We start from the raw sequence: 19,426 nt of genomic DNA, 5'->3' as shown, positions 1-19,426 counted from the left end.
TTGTTGTTGTTGTTGTTAGAGTAGTTATTGCGCGTTACTATTGATTTGTTTAACCACCACCTAAACTTAACGCCTGAACTATACGTGGATCAGCTTTACTACCCTCACGAAATTCTTCTAATGTTAATTTTCCATCATGATTCTTATCCATCTGATCGAATATCTTGTCCACTCGCTTCTGCGGCGTGTTTTCATCCTCCGACTGCGGCTGCTGGCCCTACATAAATAATACCATCAAATTTCTCAATTACCAACAATACCAACAGATGAAAGAAGCTGGGTTAAAACCAAACCAAAATGGAATGAATAAATGGAGGGGGAATCGTATTTACCACCATCTGATAGATTGCATCCACAATGTTGTACATTTCCTCGCGCGTTATGTAGCCATCATTGTCCACATCGTAGAGACGGAAGGCCCCTACATTGATAAAGAGCAAATGGAATATGCCAATCGGCATTAATTGGAGGCCGTTTCCACAGTCCGGCAGGCATCAGAATGATTGCTCTCATTCCATGACGAGGCAGAAGCAAAATACTTACATTGCAATTTCTCGTCCAGGTTACCCTTCGATGTGACGGATAAGGCGCGTATGAACTCCTCGAACTCGATTGACCCATCCTGGGGAGCACAAATAGAAACAACACAAAAGAAAGAAGCGAAACAGAACGAGAAAACGACAGCAGAGCAAATCAGTGCAGACCCAAGACAGCTAACAAGTTTAGGGCGCCATCGAGGACGCCACCGCCAGAGCCACCGCCTCAGCTGCCGCTTTAGCCCCCGCCGCCGTCTGTACCACAAGTCATAAATAAATCCTTATGAGTCTCCAGCGGGGTTGCCCTCAAAGCAAGGATACGATGAGTAACTTGCTAATAAATTCTCTATGAGCGCTACTTGGACGCTGGATAACAGCTACGACTCGCTTCTAGATCTAATCCAAACTAACGCGACCTAACGTCAGACAGTTACATTTTTTAGAGTTTACTTTATGTACTTTTTAAATTAATTATGAAAAGTTTTTGTTGTATCCAAAAGAAGAAAAGTCCACATTTTCTTTTATTTTTTATATTTTTTGAATATTTTTCTTTTAAATAAGTAAGCGTATCCCTTGACTGTATATTCTTGGTCAAGGCAATGACCCTGCTTTTCCGTCTGTCTGTTTCCCTTACTATCTGTCTGTATAAGCGTGTCGATCTCAGAAACTGCCAGAGCTACAGAAATCTGAAACGTATTTATATTACTATATATCATATGTATTAATATATCGTATATTTCAATATCTTCCCCATTTCGATAATATCAATTAATTTTGATTTTTGAAACATTGTATTTTTAAACAGATCTCGGAGATTATAATATATAGGGGAATTCGATTAATGTATTTAAGTTCTACTACATCTAGAATATTTAAATTTTTCCGTACCTTCCCATTTCCCCAAAGAGTAAAAATTAAATTGTATAAGTAAAGCTTTGCGCTGTGGTATATAAATACACTCAGATGCCATATCTAACATAATCCCTCAAAATCTTATAAAAGTTCTTCATGAATGCATTTTCCAACACTAGTCGATCAAAGGCAAGAAGAAGCACAGCCACAGCCATGTATAAAAAGTATGTTGTACATTTGTACATGTTAGGTTGGCCCAAGGGTCTACTATTCCAACTAAATCATACTCATAATTCGATTTGAATTAATTACCAATTTTAAATTTATGTTGTTGTTACACGCTTTACAGGGTATTTAGGCACACATACACACACACACACAATCAGCCCTTAAACAATTCGTGCCTCACTCTACTGTTCGAACCATTTTTGGCTAATTGGCCTAAATCGTCAACTTTTGCGCTCGAGTTGCGTACAAATTCATCAATGTCAAAGCGACTGCTTGGCAGGCTGACTGCCTGACTGGCTGACTGTTGTGTGATGGCTGCAGGATGGCGGGTTGGCGGGGTGGCGGAATGGCGGGGTGGCAGCTGTACAGCCACAAGGACATGAGCTGATGGCCTTAATACTCACATTGTTCTCGTCGAAGACACGAAACACAAGCGATGCAAATTTACTGGGATCGCCTTGTGGAAAAAATTGTTTGTAGATTTTGATAAAACCCTGGCAGAGAGATGAGAAACAATTAGGACGTTGCGGGTGTGGCTCAATAAGGTGTTCGTGTCCGTGTCTCTGTGTCTGTGTGTGTGTGTGTGTGTGTGTGTGTGTGTGTGAGAATTTCAAGTTGTCTTTCAATGAGGCGCGCATTAATAAATTTTAATATGAACAGCAGTCGACAGCAGCAACAACAACAACAACAGCGAAAGCGAAAGCGACAGCAACAACAACTGTTGCCGTCAACACATTGGAAATGGCCTGTCATTCATTTTGGTAGCAGGATGTGCCTCTAGGGCTCCAGGGGATGGGCGAATCTGTACATCCTGCAGCAACTGCTGTGGTGTCGCTGTTGTTGTTGCTGCTACTCTGGTTGCTGTTGGATCCGTTGCTGTTTCAAGAAATTAGTGTTCACATATTGAGAAGATTAACTTAATTAACTGTATGACTTGAATGAATTGAATCAGCTTAAACATGTGCTTCGTGTGCGTGTGTGTGTGAGTGTGCGTGTGCGTGTGTGTGTGCTACGTACTTGCTCAGTGAGTAAACCATTCGGACAGTCTTTTAGAAATCCTTTGTGCCTATATTTGTGTTTGGCAAATGTTTACAATTGGAACGCATTATTTATTTATTTTCCGCTCATTTCCAATTTCCATACTCACCATTGACGTATTTCTTTTTCTGTAACTGAAATTGAAACGGGAAAATAATGTCTATTAAAATGCTTGAACATTTAATGGAGTATGCGGATGTGCAAAGAACAAGTATCCCCATATACTTAATACCAGTATGTAATATGGAAAATAAAAAAAGAAAGTAAAGACATTTGGCGATAAGAACTTTAAATAACATGTCTTAATATTATACTGAATGTAATTATAATATAAAAACAATATTGTGGACTAATGCACCAGAGCTTCGATTGTCGCAACTCAAACCGGAGGTCCGATCGCTTGCATTTGAATAAAAGTTATATTTGGCTGATACTAAAACTCCGGCAGGCATAGATCTCAACAAAATTCCTGCAGCATCTCTTGGGCTTAGGCAATTAAACTTTCTTGATGTCAATTTAAATAACAGGAGCTGAGATAAGTTAAATTTAAGCACATATAGAACGGTTTCTATTATATTAATATTATTATTTTGACTCAAAAATGTTTCTATTCAGTTGTTAATTATTTTTAAAGAATATTGAATATTGAATATTCCGCAAATTTATTTGAAGCAGACTCACTTTAAGCTGGTATTTCAATATTCTGTTTGTCAGGAACCTTAAACCGGATGAGTTGAATAAAGAAGAGTCGAATCTAATCCTCAAACTGGTGCAAAACAATATGCTTTTACATTAGTTTATTGTAAAGCTTTTAAGTTGTTGTGGTAGTCTACATTTTAATAACATATCTCAATAAACAAAAACATGTAAATTTATGTGTTATCATTTGTGAATAATTGAAGCTAAGCCTTCGTGAGGAGTAAAGCCTTAAGCCTCGGCTTTGGTTAGAGTACTCATTTGATAAGCTAACACAAAATATCTTTACAAGTTTTGGAAAGAGAACTTTAAAATTGAGTAAAAAATTAGTAGTTGGGTCCCATAAGTAATACTAGGTAAAAATTAATTGGATCAACTGGGTGTATTTACTTGCAGATTGAGAATTTCAAACACATATCGTGACTGAGGTTTTCTAGCAGAGATAAAGCGATTCTCGCAGGTAAAACTCAATAATAAATGTACCTAAAAGTTTGGATAATTGCCATAAAATGAAAATTATTTCACAATTACAGAAAGTTTTGTGGTTAAAAAAATTCTTATCTAATTTATCTAATAATTCCAATATTTAGAAAATGTTTATAATGCTTTTCAGCCACAAATCATTTTCTGATAAAAAAAAACTCGAATTTTTAGAACATTTTTCAAAATATTACAAATAATTTTCTGCTCTTCAAGCTTTACAGGTACATTTTCGCACTTCTTAGAAAAATTTCGAATTTAGAACAGAGCGAATCGCCTTAGGGTCGATTTCAAAAGCGTATTCCCACAATTCCCAAAATCTTCAAACAACTTAACTGGACGCGTTCAAAAGTTAATTTTGTTGATAATTCATCTCTGAATAAATAGGTATACGGACCCAAGCTGACGTCCTTTCCTTAAAAGACTCCACACATAAACAATTGAAAATAAGCCACATGTGTTACTTCTAGAAAAACACACCCATTACCCGGCAGCTCCTTACCTATGAGCTATGCTGAAGGAGCTAGTGCACGCGTGTGTACTTACATTTTACTCATTGTCTTGTGACCACGCCCAAGACAAACAAATTTTGACCTCTATGCATTACAATTTCTTTATACTGGCTGGATTTCTTTTTTTTATTTATTTTTTCTGTTTTTCTTATTATTATTATTTTCGGCCATGGTTGCCATCACCGTGGCCTAATGGCCGTTTACGAAACGTTTAAGCTACGGTCTCCCGATCCCAGGCCGGGCCGGCCAGCTCCCACTGTGACCGTTGTGGGCGTGTGAATGGCGCACATGTTACGTCGACCCGCCCACAAGTTCTGGCTAGTGAGAAGTGCTGGGGGCAAGTGAGAGATCTTGCGGCAGCAAAGTTTAAGACCAAAAACATAAATTCACGCAAAATTACACACATTGGAATTGCTGTTAAGAGCCGGGAACGGGACCGGGGACGAGGCCAATGGCCGCAGACTGGCTCCCAGGGGAAGGTCGCTACCGCAGCCCCAAAACACCAGAGCACCAGAGCAGCAGAGCAGCGCAGCGCAGCAGAGGCTTAGAGTATTGACTGCTTTGCACGCTCAACTGGCTGCCCAAAAGCCGACCACTGTCATTTTTCATGCCATTGTGGTTCATCTTTAATGCCGCATCTGCGACCAGCTGCACGCCCCACAAACGTTCTCGGCGATTCGATTCGAAAAACCTGGTGATTCACATGTGTGCAACCACGTTTGGATCTTCTCAATTACAAGCTCAATATTAATATTCAATATCTTACAAATGTTTATCGTTGAAAATGCAAATTGTGCCCAAATAATATGTATCGATATATATATATATTTATATATATATATATATATATATATATATATATATATATATATATATATATATATATGCAAAGCCCCTCGAATTGCCAGCATTATTATTAATAACTAAACCAAAAAAAAAACACTTATCAAATTCAAAAATACATATATTGTCTGTACGGGAGTTCGAACCCCAAACTTCGTGTGCCGTCGCTTGGCCTTCCTAGGCAAGTGATTAATTGGAGCTTGCCAAGGAATTCACATGACAGTCTTGTGGTTGACAAACCAATCAAAGCAAACAAAACATTTTAATTATTATTGTTAGCACCCATTTGGAACAGCGACCTCCCGCTGGCTCGTGGATATGGCTGCGTTGTGGCTCAAGTTTCTCAGCCCACTTGTGGGTCGAATTTCCCAAAGTTAGCTTAAATAATGCTCACTTTCAGCCCTAAAGATAGCTATTACGGCTTGGACTTGGCTTAGGTTTGGCCTTTCTTTAGACAGGCTTTAGGTTCGGTTTATAGTCGATAAAGAAATTGAAGTTCTCTGCTGCTCGCTTCTTGCTGCTTACCTTGTAATTTTCAATTTTTATGGCTGAAGCAGCAGATTTTTATGTTTGTGTTTTAATTAATAACGTGGCGCGCTGAGCAACCCCTTCTGACCGCCATCCCAGCACCGACCGCTTTGTGTATGGCCCGTGAACGTCGTCAACGCAATAAAATCAACAATTGCCAAAGCTGATACGGAATTGATTGGTAATCGATAGCGCGCGCCAGGCGCAAACAGTTCGCCCCAGTGGGAATGTGGGGATGTGGGGAGAGGAGAGGCTAAGGAGCGCGTAAGCTACCCACAACTCGTCCACATTTATCCCATCTATCTATTCCGCCGGGCTTTATGTCCGCTGGATATTGCGTCTATTATTGACGTGAGGCATGTAAAAATACAACAGCATTTACCGAACCGATGTGTGTGCGTTTTTTGTGTGGATTGTAAATAATGCGCATATTGCTCATACGACTTGTTGCCACCGCCGACTGTCGCTGTCAGTCGATAAAGTTGCGCCACTGTCACTGCCAAATGGTTGCCATACATTTCCTTTTATCCGCTTCCCAAGTCATGCTTTTATTCGAAGTGCGCTTTTAAAATGAAAATCATCATGCATTACGTTTCGATTGTGGATGCCCTGCTTAAGATACTCTTCCAGAAATATAAGTATAAAGGAGTTCGTCTGTGCGTCAGACTAACCAGCGAGAAGACGCCGGCTCGACTTCAGTGGGACTCGTCAGCTTTAATATTTGCCTTTTATAATTTGTTAGTGTTTTTACAACAAAAATTATATAAAAACCAATAAAGGAATAAACAATTAATGGCCGCTATACATTATACATATACATTAATAATTAATATTGTATTGATTGTTTGGCCTACTACAATGCTGTCATATGTTTATTTTTCGCCAGGCCCCAAACATTCGGTTGAGTAGGTAGTGCGATTTCATAGATGCATGGGAATTATGTTATCAACCCAATCGATTCCCACGCGGCCAAAATGTGCTAGTATGTAATATACCTAAACTATTTGATAAGACAGTAAATAAACAAAAACCAATTGTTTTATGCAGGATCTAAATTAATCCAAATTTAAAAGAGATTCTCACTAAAGCAACCATATGAATATGTATTACGCACAGTTAGAAGTATTATTGATGGTTCCCAGACCAGCTTTGAGATATAAGGTAAATATAAATTCTAACTGAGACAGACAGACAGACAAACACGATCAAAAATAAACATATACTCTATGGGATCAGATATGTCTACTATCATGTTTATATAAACTAATGCAACTCTTTTGGAAAATTCCAGCCGAGCGTGTGGAGAGAACACATTTCTTGTTTACCAGCCGATAAGATAATTTTCAAATATTTGTCACAAAAGCAGGGCTGCAAGCCCAAACTACATTTTCTCTAGTTCGGTTCACAGCGCGAACCAACTCTCTGCCTAAATGTTATATCCTGTTAAAATAAACTAATTGATTCTGAAGTCTCGTATGCCTTGACTCTGTCTCAATAGCTTGTTATTCCTAAACAACAAAATATGGTTTGGTTCGGCTTTGGTTGCTTGTTGTACATCTGATTTGGGGTTCAAGGTTCGGTTCATATTAAAATATAAAATAAAGTTTCGGTCTTGCTCCGGCTGAGTACAAATCCCGGCTGACAGCCTTGGATAAAATGCATTGAAGATGCCTTATGTACATTTTGGCAAAAGCATCGCAGTTGGAAGAGAAAAGACAAATATTATGTTTTGTCATTTTCAAAAGTCAAATACTGTCAATTAAAAATCAAAATGAGTGTTTCGGCAATTGGTTAAAAATAAGCTTGAAGCTTCTTGGTTGGAATACAAATACCTTTCCCATAAGCTTTGAATGTGGAATCTTTCTGAGGCATAGAGTATTTTGTTAATGCACCACAACAAAAACTTATTTCTATGGCTATAAGTACTGTAACCTCGGTATATGAAAATTGTTGATGTTAAGTGCAAGGCATGTTGTGGCATAGTTGAAATAACTCTTCCGATTGATAATCATGCATGTTGTCTGGCTGGCAGAGCTCAAGTCTGGGGCGGCAGTTGCCAGGCCCATGGACTACGTGCGCCACCCAGACCCAATCAAAAACCCAATCCCAGGCGGGCGCATGCTGCACACTTGATGGGGCATTGAAAATTCCGCGGCAATTGTCGCTGGCATTCAAATAGAACCGCGCCCCATGCGAATCCGAGAGCCGCGCTGCATTTCTGATTGCCATGCCTCGTATTACACACGCTCACACACGCACACATGTGCCTCACTCCTGGGCGTACGGCCGTACATATCTATAGATATCGGGAATGTATCATGTACGAGATATACGGGCATGGGCAGCAGCTACATGAAATATTTGTGTAATCGCCGCCATCAATATGTGTGCTTACAACGCGATTTTAATTGCATTTTGTCTGTGTGAAGACTGGAAACGTTTCCGATTTTGTTTTTGCTTATTTTTTGTAATATTTTTATCTACATTTATTTGACTATTGGGCAACATTTGTGTAAACGTTAAACGGTTTAACCGCTTCGCCAGGTGTGTTACCAGTTTTAAAGACAATTTCAACTGAATCAAAAGTACAGTACAGTCAAAAACAGTGTGTACAGCTGTCGCAATAAGTTCCCGAAGGAGCGTAGGAAGATAGACATATTTCATTGAGAACAAAAAACGTTTAGCAAAGCAGGTTTGACCAAACCCGTTCGAACATATGGTAGAACTCCAATATTTTAACCAAACCAGTTGCACAAGAAAAGAGAATTTGGTTCTACTCGAAATAAACAACTTTCTAAGCTTACTCAACCTCAGAGTTTATATCCCTTGTGCTCCAGCCATTGGAATCTTGAAAGTAGCTATAAAGACGTTTATGCACAAGTGTTGCAAAACGATTTAGGTGTATATCAATAGTAGAGAACTTATTCACACTACAGATTGCACTTAATTTTTTTAAGTACTTATTATGCAACACAGCTGGATATATAAAGCATATGACAGCATTAAACTCGGACTAACAAATTAAATTAAAATTGAAAACTGTTCTAACTAAAATCAATTTAGAGTTTTAGCAATTTTCTGGGCATTTTGCAAATGAATATATAAAAATCAAAATCAAATTAAGTGATGCGGACCAAGTGTGACACATTTTATTAATTGCTGAGAGCTATCAAGCTGAAGTGGAGCAAATAATATAAATTCAACCATTTTATTTAGAGCAACGTATAAAAATTATTCAAATTTTAAAAATAGCAGAAGCCAGTTTCAATTTAATGTTTGCAGCCTTGCAAATTTAGAGCAATTAAGTTTGTGCTAAATATCAACAATTGTTGTCTGCCACTGAAGGCACATAAATTAGTTCAAGTTGCAGGCGATGTCAAAAGCAAACATTTGGCTTATGATGTCAACAGCATGAAAATTAAGTGCGCCGGACACAATGCAACAAATTAAAACATCAACCGAGCTGCAGAGCTGAGTTATAACAGGGGCTAGCCATAATTCAGTACTCATGGATTTGTTTTTGATTCATTGTTCAGATTTATATGTCACATCAATTCAATCAAGTGCACAAATTCGTTATGCCTTAAAAATTAATTACATTTTTGGATCCATTTATTATTTTTAAATAAATTATTTGTATTTCAATTTAATTCAGCTTCTAAGCCGAATGAATTTATTTGAGAGAGGCGATAGCCATCTGTAAATGACTCCCAGATGGCACAAAAATGAATCATTTATTGCCGAATGCATCATTATTCGAAAATCTCTCTCCACTCTGTACTTAAAGCAAGTCACCTGCACATGTTTTTTACTTTATATCAACATAGGCCTTTAATCCCCTGGCTTAGCCTGGCTATGAGGCGCCCAATCTTGATTCAACTTCAATCCAAATAAGCAATGGCAATCATTGTACAAATGTCCAATATAGATAAAATCGTAGTGCGGCCAACTAATGACCATGTTGTTGTCTTCTTGACAAATTGGACACATCTGTAGGTGTTTGTTTGCGAGTGTGTGCGTGTGTGTGCCAATGTGCTTTGCGCCTGTCGCTGTGTTTGTGGAACAATTATAAAATCAATTAAACTTGCTAATTTGCAGGCTTGTAAAACATGGCACAAGACAAACACCTGTAGACCATGGCAGACAAACAGACAGACAGATAGATAGTCAGGTAGATAGATAGACAGGTAGACAGACAGACAAGCACACACAGACGTACGCACACAAACACACACACGTATTATTTATGGAAAATTGTGGCTACGGCTAACCCAACGCTGACCCCTTTCCGATTGCTGCCCTGCCCTGCCCTGCCCGTCACTGCGTTGACCGTAATTTGTATCTATTTTATACACACAATTCTGGGATTTGCACTTTATTGCTGGGGGTCATTCGATTTTCGAAACCCATCCGAAACTAATCAAATTCCCAGCTATTTATTATTCATTCGTGGGGCTCTCTGCCTCTACGTGGTCCGTGCAGCCAAAGATATGCAGAAATATATATGTACGATATGTGAGCACAATATGTATTTGTGTAATTTGATTGCCTAGCTGGCAAATACAATGAACAGCATAAATAGCTAGCCGCGATAACGTGTCCGAGGCTGAAACTTTTCCATATCGAGCATACGACCCGTTGTCCCACTACGTTCATAAATTGACTTTCAGTTCATTTGTTTGGCGAATAACTAAAATGTAGTGCGTTGTTGTTGCTATTGTTGTTGTTGGTGTGCTTGTTGTTGTTTCAACTGCTATCAGGTACAGACAGTAATTTGAAATTTTCGAATGACGTCTTGGGCCAAAGTTTTGCACAGCAAACTTTAAGCCAAGTGCGTGGCCAGCTTATGAGAAAGTTATGTTCCAAGAAATTTGGCCAAAATTGCATTTGATTGCATTTGAGTTTGGCGAACAAAAGACAAAATCTCCAAGAAGCCAGCACACAGCACGGCTTAAACTTATTTAGCTTCTTCTTCATTTGCCAAAGCCATTTCTAGCCCTTTTAAATGAAATATTTATTAGCCAGCCATATATACCCAGCTTTAAGTATTAAGCTAGAGTATTGGAGATATTATTGAGCTGCATAGCAAAGTGTAAAGTGGAATTCAAGAAATTGTGTATGTGTGTGTCTTATTTATTTTTTATGGGAAAGCAAGGACACGGGAACGAAGGGCAGGCACGACTCAAGGGGCGCAAGACAAATTGCTTGGACCAGGACATGAAGAACTGGCAACTTGGCAGCAATCTGTCAACACTTTGAGGGCGCCAGCAGCTACTCTGGCTGAAGCCCAACCAGGTGCACCAAATGCCCCCCGGCGGCGTAATTATTTATATTCCCGTCTGTCGCCTTCGTCGCTTGGACCGCAAAAGGCAGCAGCAGCGGAGCACGAAATACGAAAATACTTTAAAAAGCAATTAGTCAACAAAGTTTTTAGGCGCAAACTTGGTGACTTGCATTTTTAAGCAGCCCACAGAGAATAAAACTAGAAATAAAAATAAAGTTCTTATAAACAGATATAACAAGCAAGAAGATTCTATTTAAAACTGCGGCGCATCTTAAATATGTCCTCTACACATGACTTTAAAAGTCGAACCGACCCACATATGCCAGATATATGTATATACGTATATACTTATATTCCTGATTCCAGTCTATGCGTCCATCTGTCATTCTCTCTTGTTTGACAACTCTTAAGCTTATTAATGAAACTTGGGAAGCACTTCTCTGTTTGCGCATTAAATCCTCTTTATGTCAATTTTATGGTTACAGGGTATTTAAAAAAAATGAGACAAGACCCAGCTTAGCCGTGGCAGCAGCAGCAAGAGCAACAGGACTCATTAGCATAATAAGTTAAGTTGAATTGGAATTATCCAGCACGACCAGCTGTCCTGGCTACCATCACACTGCCCTCTGCCAGCAAACTTGACTAACTCAGCTCTTAAACTAGTTGTGAATTATAAGCGGACACAAAGTGAAATTAGCCTTGCTGGCGTTGTTGTGGCAACTCAGACTCAGCGCTTTTACATAATGCACAGCGATTCAGATTTTATCTATTGGGCCTGCCCACAACTCTAACAGATAAATGCCTCAAAAGAGTGTGCAACAAAGGCGAACTCTTAACGCTGTTCGGCTAAGTGAAGGCAACAAATAATATGCTATAATATAAGCACTTGACAGGCGGCAGGCAACTTAACTCAACTTTGTTTGGTAAGGTAAGGTCTATGCGTTTTCTTAGTCAAGCATTGAGTGCCAGGCCATTTGAATAGGCACTGGAAAATACGGCAAATTAGCTAAATAAATGGTTTTTATTTTTCACAGAGCTTCTTAAGTGCCACAAGTGCTACAAGATTTGTGTAGCATTCCAATTGTTTATTTTGATTGATGCGAGCTATAAATTTTGGGCAAAATAAAAATGGCAATCAAATAATTATTTTAGGCCCCCAAAAATATTATTATACTATTGTGAATATTCTTGATGGATGGTTGTATACTCACAGTATGTGTCGGTTGTTAAACGATCGATGGTATCCTGTTTCAATTTCGAGCTCTTTTTTCCCATGTTGTCGTTGTTGTTGTTGCTCTTGTTGTTGTTTGCTGCTCTTGTTGTTGTTGTTGTAGTTACTGCTGCTGTTGCTGCTTTTTTACTGCTGTTGTTACTGCTGAAGCTCCACCTTTTGGCTGCACTTGACTGCTATTGCTTTTTAGTGCCAAACTTTAAAGTTTCACAAGTTTTTTTTTCAAAACTTTTCCATAAGTTTTTTAATATGCTTTATAATATTTCTTTAAATAATCAACAACAACAGCAAAAAGACACAAAAACTATAACAAGTATTACGAAAAATTTGCGACAATTCTCGCAAAGACTATTAATTTCATTCAAAATTATTTCTAACATCAGTCAGCACTAATTTTTGGACTATTTTTGTGGTAGTTTGTTAGTCCGAAGAGCTGATACTATGCCTGGTCGGCCTATCGGGTATTCCGACAGTCAAGTGCTTAGATTAGCAGATTACGAATGCTGATAAGCTTTCCTTGCTCCCGTTTCTATTTCCTCTCGGATCCCCTTCTCGAATATACTATTAGTCGATTAGACTTCAACTTTTGGAATATTATTATATACTTAGATAAATAAGTTAGGCGAGGGATAGGTTGTGTCTATGTGTGTATTATTGTATATATGTATGTACGTATATGTATGTTTATGTGTATATATTTATGTAAGAATGTATGCATGTTTGTATGTATGCATGTATGATCTCTTGTACCAATCACAGATCACGTTCGCTTTTCGCTGTGCTGCATATTTAAATAAAATAACGTCTTTTTATATGTTACCTTTCTATGCGATTCTCATGAATTCAAGAATGTTTTGACTGGTTTCATTATAGGTTTTGGTGGCTTATGTACGTTTCTGTGGACATCAGAATGTATGTATGTTTGTGTATAGATATGGGCTTATGCAAATGCATTTATCTAAGGATGTTAATATTATATAAGTACGTGTAATTATGTATGTATTTATGGTGTGTGTAGGTATGTATGCAAATATATGTGTTTGTGTTTTTTTTGAGTGCGCTGCAAATGTTGAAGAAAAATATTTTTGTGCCCTACTACGCGGCTCTTATAAATTCAAGTAAGACTTTCAGGGTTTAAGTGTTATCTAAACTAGTTTTGTTGGCAATTAAAAGAGATTTATGTCAGCTTTTACTCTTATCCTATTTCGCACTCGTCCTCTCTTTTCTCCATCTTCCTCTTGTTACTGTTCTGCTCTCTACCTCTTTAGTTCTATCCATCTCCCTGCAGCCAATATTCATATGCATATTTATGTATCAATACGGATTTATGTAAAGGAAATTTGAAAGTGTCGACAGGCTATCTGCTAGTATTTATAGAGGACTATAAATAAAATATTCTAATACATTAATTGTGGGAATGACAATCAAAACATTTGTATATTGCACGAAACCCAAGCTAGATTGACGGACTGACATGGCTTTCAGATTGATCAGTTGCATGTAGATGCATCCATCTGGCATAATGGATTACGTTTCTCTCTGTTGACAATTCATTTGCTCCGAATGTGTTTGTATATATGTGTGTGTATGTGTGTGTTTGTGTTAGAGTGTGGAACATTTGTGCAATTTGCATGATATCCAACACTAAGCTGACAGTCGACACTTTGATGACTCTGGCAAAGCTTGATAGCAGCAGAACTGTGGGCGTGGCCAGCTGGCTGTTCAATTTGAGAGACCGGCATTGCCATGGCTAACAGCGAATAATGAAGACACGGGCACACACACAAAACATAATATAACACAACAACACGCCCAATCAGCTCACACTTTTCACATTTCAGGTCAACTCTAGACTCGAACTTTGCATGACAGTTGCCAACGGCAACAACAACAACATAAACAACTAAAAATGGCCAGAACGAGATGCTGCTGTTAACAAAAGCGCATAAAAATGAAACTTAACCCTGCATATGTGGGTGAAGAGGGGCGTTGACTGTACTCCATCTCTCTCTCTCTCTCACTTTTTATCTCGCTCTCTCTGTGTCTCTGTTGCCTCTGCCGCTGACGCGCATAGCATAAAAATAAGTTGCCTTTGTTTTCCCAGGCACAGACTCGAGCGACGACAATGACAACGACGACGACGACGACGACGACGACGTTAACAATGTCGTCCGCAATGAGGCGCATAAAAATGCAATGAAATAAATGCTGTTAATTTCAGACGCAGACAAAAGCAACAGCAACAACTAGTTTGCGAGGCTGCCACCGAGTTGTGGCATGCAAAATGGCCGTAAAGCCGTAACAAAAGTGTCAAGTGCGGGCCAACAGCTAAAATCAAAACCACACACTCAGCCAGCCCACAAAAGTATGCAACGCGATTTTTTATGAGCCACAAGCAGTTCGTGTATCACACTTATACGAACTTCAGAGCCAGCCGTACATAAACTCTCAACTTATTTGTGCTTAAAACCATATTCAAAGCTCGTCTAGCAGCTGCTTCTACTCTGAGCTGGATGCCAGTTGTCCCCATGTGGGACACTATCTTTGTCGGCACGTCTGCTTGCTTTTTGAAAGCTTTAACGCTGTCAGCTATAGCCTATCTGAATTGTGTTTGAAATAAAGAGAAATACTTTTGAACAGAATAGAATACAATACAAGCATAATGTGTAGAATGATCATCAATAGCCAAGTCGATCTGTTCATAGTCATCAGAAGCTTTAAGTGCTCGAGACACCACATTCGTTACGTAGGCTCTCTTATATAAATATATATGCCCTATTTTATACATATATAAATATGCGCACATTTCAATGCCATCCTATGGGACCAAAAATCCTACAATTATCGTACAATTAACACAAAAGTTATTTAAAAGTACATTTTTCATCATGTGGAACTGGAAAAGGCACAAGCCGAGGTGAACGCTATCTAAAGTGTTTGCGGCGTGTGTGTTAGCTTTTTGATGTATGCAGACAATTAGGTACGAAATGGCAAGCTACCTTGTACTATATATCTCTATATATAAAACTGTTTGTCCTGACTGACTGACTGACTGACTGCCTGACTGACTGACTGATTGGTGATCAAAGCACAGCCCAAACCGTAAGAGCTAGGAAGCTGAAATTTTCACTGTAGTTACCTTATGTAATGTAACTGCACGTTAAGACGGGGTTTCGGGAAATTCCACCCGCAAGTGTGGTAAAATCGCGAAAAAAGTTTGTATGTAACTTTTTTGTTTACCACCCGATCGGCCTCAAATTTTATTTTCAAAGGTCTTTTTTCAAATTCATTTGAGGGGTGTTTCGCACTTTTTGGAAAATGCATCCCTCCTTGGTGGAAATGGGGGTCAAAAACTTGGTGGGTGACGTTTCGCCCTCAAATTTATTTCCAAGTATCTATATGAAAATTCATTTGAGACGTGTTTTTCACTTTTCGCAGAATTTAAACTTCTTCGGGGGGAATGCGATTCAAAGATATTTTGGGCGAAGTTTTAAGTTGTGTCCGATTTGCTTCAAACTTATTTTCAAAGCTCTCCATAAGAACTTAATGAATACGTATTTCATCGAATTGGGAAATTCCACCCTCAACAGTAGTAAATTGGCGGAAAACGGTTGTATGAAAGTTTTTTGTTTACCATCCGATCGGCCCCAAACTCATTTTCAAAGATCTACGTTCAAATTCATTTGAGGGGTGTTTCATACTTTTTGAAAATCTATCCCTCCTTGGTGGATGACGTTTTGTGCTCAAATTTATTTCCAAAGATCTATAAGAAAAATCATTTGAGACGTGTTTCACATTTTTCGCAAAATTTAAACTCCTTCGGTGGAAAATGCATTTCAAAGTTTTTTTTGGTGAATTTTAAGTTTGTTTGATTCCCGTCCGATCAGTTTCAAAATCATTTTCAAAGCTTTTTGAAAACATTAATTTTATAACATACATGCCACGGGCAAGGCCGGGTTATACCCGCTAGTATATATATATATACTTTGTTTTATTATTGCATTGTTTTGTTTAATCCCTGAATATATTGACTGCATTAGGGGAACAATGGCATTAAATATATGTATTTGATATGTTGAAATTGCATTCCTTGGCTTTTATTTTGAAAATCCCTTTGTCTTTGTTTGTTTACAAAACTGACTGCAAAACCAGCACCTGACTCACCCACACACACACACGCACCCACGCACACACACACACACACACACACGCACACACACATACACACATACACAAGAAAAACTGCCTTTGGCTGCCTTTTTTTGGCACACATAGCATTTCCTAACTAAACACGACTTATTGTGTGTGTATGTGTGTGTGTGTCTGTTATCTTGTCAGCTGTATATGTGTGCTTGTGCACTTGTGTGTGTGTGTGTGCCTGTGTGTGCGTGCGTCTCTTTCTGTGTGCGTTCGTGTGTAATGCCTAGCGAAAAGTTTTCTCAGCATTTCAGTTTTCGCTTCTCGCTTTTGCGGAATTGTTCACACTAAAAATATTTTTACGTATATTTTTACGTTTATTTCGTTCACAGCTGGCTGCTAATGCAGTGCCAGACAGAGATAGACCGATAGCCAGAGCACCTCTCACACTACCCCACAAACCACCCAGCCCCTCCGCCACGCCATCAAACTTACCTAACCAAATCCGCGCCTCCTGCTGACTTGTAGGTGTAACTCGACTCTTTTTATCTGAATGAATGTCTCTCTAACTTTGTGTTTGTGTGTGCTCTGGTGTGTGCTTGTGTATGTATGTGTGTGTGTGTGTTGCTTTTGTTGTTGCTGCAACGTTTATATCTCATGCTGTTGCAGTTTTATTGCTGCATTTCTGTGTTCATCTTTTACTTTGCTTTAGCCTCACGGCGGCGGCTGTCCCTAAAACGATGCAGCCTGCGCGTATGCTACACCTTTTTTGTATATTCCAGTTGCTGCTGCTTCTATGCACCTTCTACACTTGCCAACAAAACTATTTGCTTTGGCAACTTTGTCGCATTGCTGCTGCTGCTGCCTTCTAGCCCATAACACAGCGAGTTATTTGTATTAAATGGATTGTAAGTTATATTTCTGCAGCACTCGATTGACAGGTCAGTCATAACAAATGCTCATATGAATGTGAATGCGAATGCGAATGCGAATGCGAATAGGAATGCGAATACGAGTATTCAAGTGCCTTTGCCACATTAATTTTTATACCCTGCACGCATAAAAATTGCACTAGGGCTGGCAGCAAAGCAGACGGAATGTGAATTGGCCCGTCCTTTCTTTATATATCCTTGGCCAGCCGTGTCCGACTAGCTCTAGAGCTGTACAGTTTTGTTTGAAGCAAAGAAAATGTACTTCGAACATTGAATAGGAATAGGTATAAACTCCAATGGGAAATAACTACACGACGGTAGCGATCTTATATGTGCCACATAACCATATTTGTTTACTTGATTGCGCCCAACAGATGTGCTTGGCTAAGTTTAAATAGGATAGATGTATTCTTTAAAATCTATAAAATCTACCAGCGAGACCTACACAGCTTTACACGGTCCAAATTGTGTTCCACATATTTTAAACTTTATTATACCCATTCAACGTCCCCTCGTCTTAAATAAATTTTCATAAAGATCTTTGCATATGAGCTTACACCCGAAACATCGCACTTTTTTCATCCAAGAAGGGAGGCTTTTTAGGAAAAGTGTGAATTACGTTTCACATCAATTTGTACGAAAATCTATGAAAGTAACTTAGAAGCCCATTGGAGGGTAAACAAAAAACTTTTATGAAACCATTTTACGGCAATTTAACATAGTTTCGAAAAGAATATCATAAATTGCTGAACAGCTTATGTGTGGCTTAAAAACAAGTTTGAAACCGATTGGACGGAACTAAAAACTCCGCTCAAAATATTAGTTGCCTCGCGTTTTTCATCGAAAAGGATTGAATTATGCGAAAAATTTAAAACACGAATCAAATTAATTTCATAAGGATCCTTAGATATGAGCTTTAGCCCGAAATATCACACACCAAATATTTGACCTCCATTTCTGCCAAAGTGGAATGGATATTGCAAAAAGTGTGCAACACCTCTCAAGTGAATTTGAATTTTTTGCTCGGAAGAGATCAGAAGTTTCTGATCGATTCGAGCGCATAATAAAACATATTGAATCTTAAGAAAAAAATTAGTTTGAGACCAAACGGATGGTGAACAAACAAGTAAGAGGTTCTAGTCGGGATACCCTGAACCCTCTTCTTCCGACAGGCGAAAAGTATAAAATGAAAAATACTTGATATATATACATATATAATTCTAGAAGCTACATATCAAGTTTGGTGACTCATTTTATTTGCCGAAATCGTTCAAAAAACAGGAATTCGATATCGATTTTTATCGATTACTTGGAAACGGGGCAAGTTATTGACTATCGGAAACAAACTCGATCTGAAATTTCAAGTCTCTTGCTCTTATAGGTTCTGAGATCCTTGCGTTCATACATACGGACAGACGGACATGGCTAGATCGACTCGGCTTTTGATGCTGATCAAGAATATATATACTTTATGGGGTCGGAGATGCTGCCTTTTACATACATTTGCACAAATACATAATACCCCTTTTACCCATTTTCAATGGGTTCAGGGTATAAAAGTAACATTCAAAAGTTTTTCACGACTTTTCAACCCTTGCAGGAGCAATTTCCAATCCCTGTCTAGGTGGGGATCTTAAGCATTAAGAGTGCAAATGTAAACTTGATCACCGAGTAAGTCAATCAATCAGTCGTATGTATAGAGATAACCTGCATTAGACAGTATTGAGGCTTGACCCAATTATAGTAAATATTTAAAAAATATCGACAGAAGATTCCGACGGAAGTAAGAGTGCTCTAGTCAGGAGTGCCCGACTAGAGGATACCCTGAATCTCCTTTTACCAAAACTAAATGCGGTTCGTTAGCTATAAAATGAAAGTTACTTGATCTGTATATACTATTCTAGAAGCTACATGTTAAAATTGGTGACTCTGACCATTGAAACCATAGAAGTTTGCTCAAAAAACAGGATCTCGAAGCACACTAAGAAAAGTTCACAAAGCTATTTTCATGAAAACTGTACCTACACTGAAAATTCAACAGTCCTTTTAGGTGGATAACCCTCTTGAGCGAACACTTTGTGTCACACTATTATGAATCAGGCGATACCCACGGCTAGGCGCCTTCTAAA

At 38.6% G+C, this 19,426-nt stretch overlaps 1 protein-coding gene across 2 annotated transcripts in view; it reads right to left on the bottom strand.

Annotated features, from left to right (window-relative positions):
* Frq1 (Frequenin 1) overlaps positions 1-19,426 on the bottom strand; it is a 41,544-nt gene continuing 22,118 nt past the window's right edge. The window contains exons 1-7 of one of the 2 annotated variants that reach the window (XM_064699886.1): positions 12,209-12,498; positions 2,764-2,788; positions 2,634-2,682; positions 2,021-2,110; positions 544-622; positions 333-421; positions 1-217 (exon numbers count right to left, since the gene is read on the bottom strand). In XM_064699886.1, the coding sequence (XP_064555956.1) occupies positions 50-217; positions 333-421; positions 544-622; positions 2,021-2,110; positions 2,634-2,682; positions 2,764-2,788; positions 12,209-12,272 (564 nt within the window). In that variant the 5' untranslated portion in view covers positions 12,273-12,498 and the 3' untranslated portion in view covers positions 1-49. Of the gene's footprint in view, positions 218-332; positions 422-543; positions 623-2,020; positions 2,111-2,633; positions 2,683-2,763; positions 2,789-12,208; positions 12,499-19,426 lie in introns of those variants that run through there. The other variant, XM_064699888.1, reaches the window with a different exon arrangement.

This window comes from Drosophila montana, unplaced genomic scaffold, assembly GCF_035044405.1.
Source record: "Drosophila montana isolate Dmon_TW-CO22-7 unplaced genomic scaffold, ASM3504440v1 contig_1624_1, whole genome shotgun sequence".
In the NCBI taxonomy this organism is placed as follows: Eukaryota; Metazoa; Arthropoda; class Insecta; order Diptera; family Drosophilidae; genus Drosophila; species Drosophila montana.
This window is presented reverse-complemented; position numbering and strand designations above follow the sequence as displayed.